At 29.8% G+C, this 6000-nt stretch overlaps 1 protein-coding gene across 2 annotated transcripts in view; it reads left to right on the top strand.

Moving 5' to 3' along the window:
* Positions 1-729: 729 nt before the first annotated feature.
* LOC123006119 (very low-density lipoprotein receptor-like) overlaps positions 730-6000 on the top strand; it is a 45581-nt gene continuing 40310 nt past the window's right edge. For both annotated transcript variants that reach the window (XM_044400327.1, XM_044400326.1), the window contains exon 1: positions 730-953. In XM_044400327.1, the coding sequence (XP_044256262.1) occupies positions 857-953 (97 nt within the window). In that variant the 5' untranslated portion in view covers positions 730-856. The remainder of the gene's footprint in view (positions 954-6000) is intronic.

Below are 6000 nucleotides of genomic sequence, written 5' to 3'. Positions count from 1 at the left end.
CCCCTAAACCCCCCCCTTGGGTACGGCCCTGCTTACTTGTGAGAAATTGTTGTGGATCAACGTATTCTACTGAAATTAATAAAAAAACACGTGTTACAATCCCGTGTATTTTTTATAACAGTTGTCACAGCGTGGGTGGTGTCTCAAACTACTCGTATGACGTATGACGTAATATACTATTTACAAATAGTCGCAACATTTGTAATAATTTATTTGAATTGGCTTATTTAATTCTTAATAGTTGTTAATTCATGTTATTATGAAAGGAAGACTGACAGTGGCCAACAGACGAAATAATTAAGCATCTTGGAAATCATCGTGACTCATATGTTTGTATTGAAATGATTTTTCAATCGGAAAATTCTGGCCACTATTGGAAATCCATAAAATTAAAGTCGTTGACAGTTGGAGCGTCAAAAATTTCTGTGAATTGAATCGTATGATTTTTTTATTACACAACACGTAATAAAAAACCACTGTCTCAGACAATTCATTCAAGTTTAAAACCCTCGCACTTGTGTTTTTTTCTCGCTTTTGTCGCATCAATGTAAATTGCGCTGTCGCAAATAATTTCGCAAAAATCTTTAAGGAGGGTTATAGTTGCCTTTTTGTCGCGAAACTAATCAAGATTATTGCGCACCAATAGTGGTGGGGTAGACAAAAGACAAAACAGCTTTGAATTGTGCCGCTGAGTATTTGTTGGCAAGGGCGGTGTTGCGCAGTCTCAAAGCACGTCAGTCCTCCACGAAGGTGGGTCTTGTGCACGGCAGACGGTCGTCTGCATAGAAATAAGTACAGTCGGTGCAGATAAAAATTGGTTATGTCGTAAAGCACGTGCGAGCCCACCCTTAAGAAAATGCTGCCGCGAATATGCAATGTTACCGTTGCATTCAGCTTGGTTTTGTGTTGTCTAATCGGTGCTTCTTTCGCCAATTCGGAATTTAACGACCAGGGTAAGTTTGAGCGCTCCAACCCTCCATCCCCGGCCGCAGAGGGTCGAGGGTGAACTCGCGATTTTTGCCCAAAGCCACGGAATTAAGCGCACTTATAGACCTCGCTCACGTCACATCACATCACCTGATCTCTATTATTTACCTGCGTGAACCTAAAATCACAAACCTAACCTTAAATAGACGCGTTTATTCTCACCAAATGAAACAATTAAATTTCATGTTTGTTTTTTTCTATGCCCATTTTGCACCATTACTACTCAAATTTTCACTGATATTAAAACACATATACTTGGCTGCGCGATTAGCGCCAACTTTTTTCGCGGTTTTTCACGCGCTTTTTTATTTCATTTTTTAAATATACAATCTTTGCGACAACTATACATATAAAATTACACAACACATGATTTTTGGCTATGCTATATCTGATGTTATAAACATTGTTTTGAAATTTAATACAATGTTTATAAACAAACTAGGTGTTATTGTATCGTGGTAATGTACCGGTTAATAACAATTTGTTATAAGCATTTTTTGCTTTCAGGCATAATTATTATGTCATGGTACCTATTATCAATTTAACCTTCATAACTACATTGTTACGGTGTATTTTACCTATTTTATGGTGTATTCTAACTTGTAAATGTTGGGACAATTTTATTACTCTGAGGCGTGTGACAATAAAATTTATGAATTCCAGGTTTATTCTTCTCATTGTAATCGAAAATTTGCTCAGGACGTTTTTTTTTTACTTTTACGTTTTACGTATTTTTGTGCAGTTAAAGTAATATACGTACCGGGACCAAGCGTTTTTTTTTTTTCATTATTTGACTCCAGAGAATAATAATTAATATGTACTAAAGTAGTATAAAAAACGTGATCGTATTTTGAGAACGAAATTTTGTTTTGTTTTTGAGTTATGCGATTTTTTTTGTTAAAATTGCATTTTATGCTTTTTTTTTTTAATTAAATATAAAGTAGATAGTTGTAATCCTTAGATCATAACCTTGAAAAAATAATTTTATAGTGGGTTGCCATTTAAAGAAACAAATATTTGTGCAACTCAAAAACAAACAAAAATACGAAAAATTTTATTCTTGATAAAACATCACATTTTTATAGTACTTTTTCCAAAAAATAAATAGTTTAAGCAAAGAACGTTTGGTTTTATACTTCTTATTCACCTGGTCATAGAAAATAATAAACGCCCAGTAAAATAATTGCAATTATTCAGTAAAAATTTTTTTCTGTGCAAGATATAATATTATACTGATCTGTTCTAGTTTTTGATTATTGATCAGTTTAGACCGAACAAAATTGATTACTGAACGCTTTATTATTACTCGTTTTTTTGCACCGAGAAATGATTCTGAATTTTTAATCAAATAGTACTCTCATTGTGACTCGAGTAATTTGTGTTACGAGCCACGCAGTGGTGAGTATTTACAAGATAAATTGACGAAATTGTAAGTGTTTTTTTACACAATTTTTGATAGAGCAGGAAAAAACCAACAGATTGTTCAAAAATCAAAAATAAATCCATAAATCAAAAAAATCCTTAAAACAAAAATTAAAAAAGTTTAAAAACCAAAAGGATTCAATAATCAAAAAAATGCAAAAAAACATAAAAACTAAAATTGAAACAAATTATTTCACACAACAACAGTAGACTAAAAGGTCAAGAAAATATATAAAAAATGTTTTTTTAAAAAAAGCTAATTATTAAAAAAATGTGTTACGAGCCACACAGTGGCGAATATTTACAAGACAAATTCACGAAATTGTAACAGTGTTTTTTTACACAATTTTTGATAGAGCAGAAAAAAAAACAACAGGTTGTTCAAAAATTAAAAAAATACTAAAAATCAAAAAATCCTTAAAACAAAAATTAAAAAAGTTTAAAAATCAAAAGAATTGTAAAACTAATAAGTTCAATAATTAAAAAAAATCAAAAAAAAAAAACAAGAAAATTGAAACTTAAGTTATTTCACAAAACAGTAAAAACTAAATAATCAAAAGCATATATAAAAAATGTTTTTTTAAATAAGCTAATTATTAAAAAAAACCACGCAGTTGCGAGATAAATTCACGAAATTGTGTTTTTTTTACTCAATTTTTGATAGAGCAGAAAAAAACCAACAGGTTGTTCAAAAATCAAAAAAAATCAAAAAAATCCTTAAAAATAAGTTCAATAATCAAAAAAATTCAAAAAGCCATAATAGAAATCAAAAAAAAAATCAAGAAAATTGAAACTTAAGATATTTCACAAAACAGTAAAGACTAAAAAGATAAAAAAAATTTAAAAAATGTTTTTTAAAAATATGCTAATTATTAAAATAATGTACTAAAAAGTAAAAAATATTTTTTTTTCTGTCAGAGAGCAAGAATTATAAAAAATAATATTTATAAAAGTTTTGGGGGCGGTCAACTGAGCAAAGTAATTGTGCAATGAGTCCTAATATTATAACCACTCCCAAAGCTTTTATTTTTAAAATCTCAGAAAATTTTCCGTAATAGGTAGTTATTTTTTTTATTTCCAATAAAAATTAGCAAAAATTACTTGTAAAAAGTTTGTTTCCCTGACTAATTCCGGATCCCGTTAAAAAAAAATTGGCTTGAGGAATACCTACCTGCACAGGTATAGAAAGCCAGGTAGGCAGCCGGCAAAGGTTGCGGGTACTGATGTCCACATAACCAAATAAAACTGAATTCCAAAATATTCATAATTAGGAGTAGTTTATTTTCGAAAAATTCGATTTTGTTCAGGTGAATTGCGATTAAATGCGGACTGATAAAAACATCGAGTTACCCCATGCGGAATATTGGTAAAACCTCTATTATGAAACAATGCAAGATATCATTATTTTGTTGACATGAAATGTGGACGTTTTTAAAATGTATAAAGTTGAGATTTTCACATTTTACCGAAGGACAAGCTCACTCAAAAGAAATTTGTTTTTTTCTAACTCAACCGCACAAGCACAAGCACAAGTTTGATCTTTTTCTTCGAACAAATTCTCCGACAGATGTTTATTTTCCGAATATTGTAAATAAACTAAACCAACTGATAAAATATTCTGCAACTATTTGGCGAAAAGAACTTGCTGGGAATATGAACTTACATGCATAAACTCGTAAAACATTATTATAAAAAAAGTTTGTCTTTTTGCAAATTGTAATTATTAATTTTTTTGTTAAAAGAAGAGCACGCGTGTTTGCGTTTTATTATTGATTATTTGATGCAGAAAATATAAATACGCATGTTGTGTCTTGATTGTTTTTTTTTGACCCACGCATTTGAAAAAATTCATTCAATTTGAGTTGGTTTATTTCCAGAACAATTACAAGGTTTTAATTTAAATTGCGCTTTATTTTTACTACCTTTTACTCATACAAAATAAACATAGTGGAAATAATTAATGATCATTTATCTTTTTAAACAATTAATTAGCTTTTATTTAATTATTCTGCATAATTAATTCATATCGGATTATTTTATCAATAACTGAATCGAGATTTTTCTATCCCACAACAATTAGGTGTACTGATAACTGTTTTGTTATTGTTATTTTTTGAAATTCAATTTTCTATAGTGTATATAATAAATTAATCAATCGGTGATCTAGAATACCAACCAAACCACAGAGTACAGAGATATTTATCACTGTCACTGGTTTAAAATCCACTTTTATTGTATAATAATTATTTATGTTGTGAATTTAAGTGAGAAATAACATGATGGATGAATATTAAGTCTATTTCCATAATCCGAAGGTCGCCATTTTGACTGAACTTCCTTGAAGCGCTAATTTATTGGTGCTTCGAAATTCGATATACAGTTAGATCTTTAGGAGTATCTTATTAAATAAATTTGTTGCATATTGTTTACGTAGATTGTTTACGTGAAGCGAAATTAACGTAATTAGAGAATGTTACAATTAGAGTTAGAGATGATATTGCTTATTGCAGGGAGATTCAATATGTTTAGCAATAATATTAGTGAACGGTATTATAAATGTAACTAGAAGCGTAAATTAGTTAGTGTCTATGGCAGGTGTCAAACTTTGAAAAATATGGACGGGGGGTTGAAATCTTGGTGGTTTTGTAATCGTTTGCGGTTTTCTCCTCGAAACTAAGTTGAGAAACTTGTTGTGCCAATGAAACCTTAATTGTTTTAAGGGAAATAGATTTTCATTAGTTGTTTAATTTCAAATAAGTAAACTTGTTAACAAAATTTAAATAGGACAGTTAAAACTGTTTTCAACATTGAAATTAATTGCTCCTGAGGATTGTTATTAGGGAATACATTGTGTTTAATTACACTTTATAAATCTGAATTAATGTCGACGTAAATTTAAAAGAGACTTAAAAGCTTCAAAAATAAGGAAGATGGGGCGTGATTGTAATTGCATCGTGATACCTTTCAACAGCATCTTACTCGTCTCCACCTCGGTCCAATCCCAATCTAATTTCTAAAATTAAAATGACCTTAATTTGGCTCTATTACACTCTATCATCGCTTTTAATTGTGCTCTGACGTTGCTTAAAATTATGGAAGAATCAAAACCCAGAAACCTGAGAACAATATATCTTACGTTCATTATGAGTCGATGTATTTATTGACAGGAAATTTAATAAACCTCCTTTGTTTCCAATAAAATAGATTCTATTTTTGTAACCTATATTTTCTTAGTGGTAATTTAATAAGATAAAAGTTTTGTTGAAATTTGATGTTAAGTGTAGTATAATGTAAAACTTTAGTGTATATTTCTCTGGAAATAAAGTTTTTATGAGAGTACGCTTGAGTGAGGGTTAAAATTTCTTGTTCAACTAATAAAGAAGTTACAAGTTTAACTGGGCGAAAACAATCAATTGATATAAAGAATAACACTAGAAAACGAATATTTTTCAACGAACGATGGAATTTGATTAATGGGTTTGAGTGGTGAGAACATTGAAAACCTCAACTCGATATCATGAATAATAAGAACTCACTCGCATTTAAAGTTATATTTTTTCATCTTTTATTTCTTCTACTTTGCGTTCATAA

The sequence above is a fragment of the Tribolium madens genome, unplaced genomic scaffold (genome assembly GCF_015345945.1).
Source record: "Tribolium madens isolate multiple individuals breed KSU strain unplaced genomic scaffold, Tmad_KSU_1.1 Scaffold_2;HRSCAF=44;Tcas5.2_LGX, whole genome shotgun sequence".
In the NCBI taxonomy this organism is placed as follows: domain Eukaryota; kingdom Metazoa; phylum Arthropoda; class Insecta; order Coleoptera; family Tenebrionidae; genus Tribolium; species Tribolium madens.
This window is presented reverse-complemented; position numbering and strand designations above follow the sequence as displayed.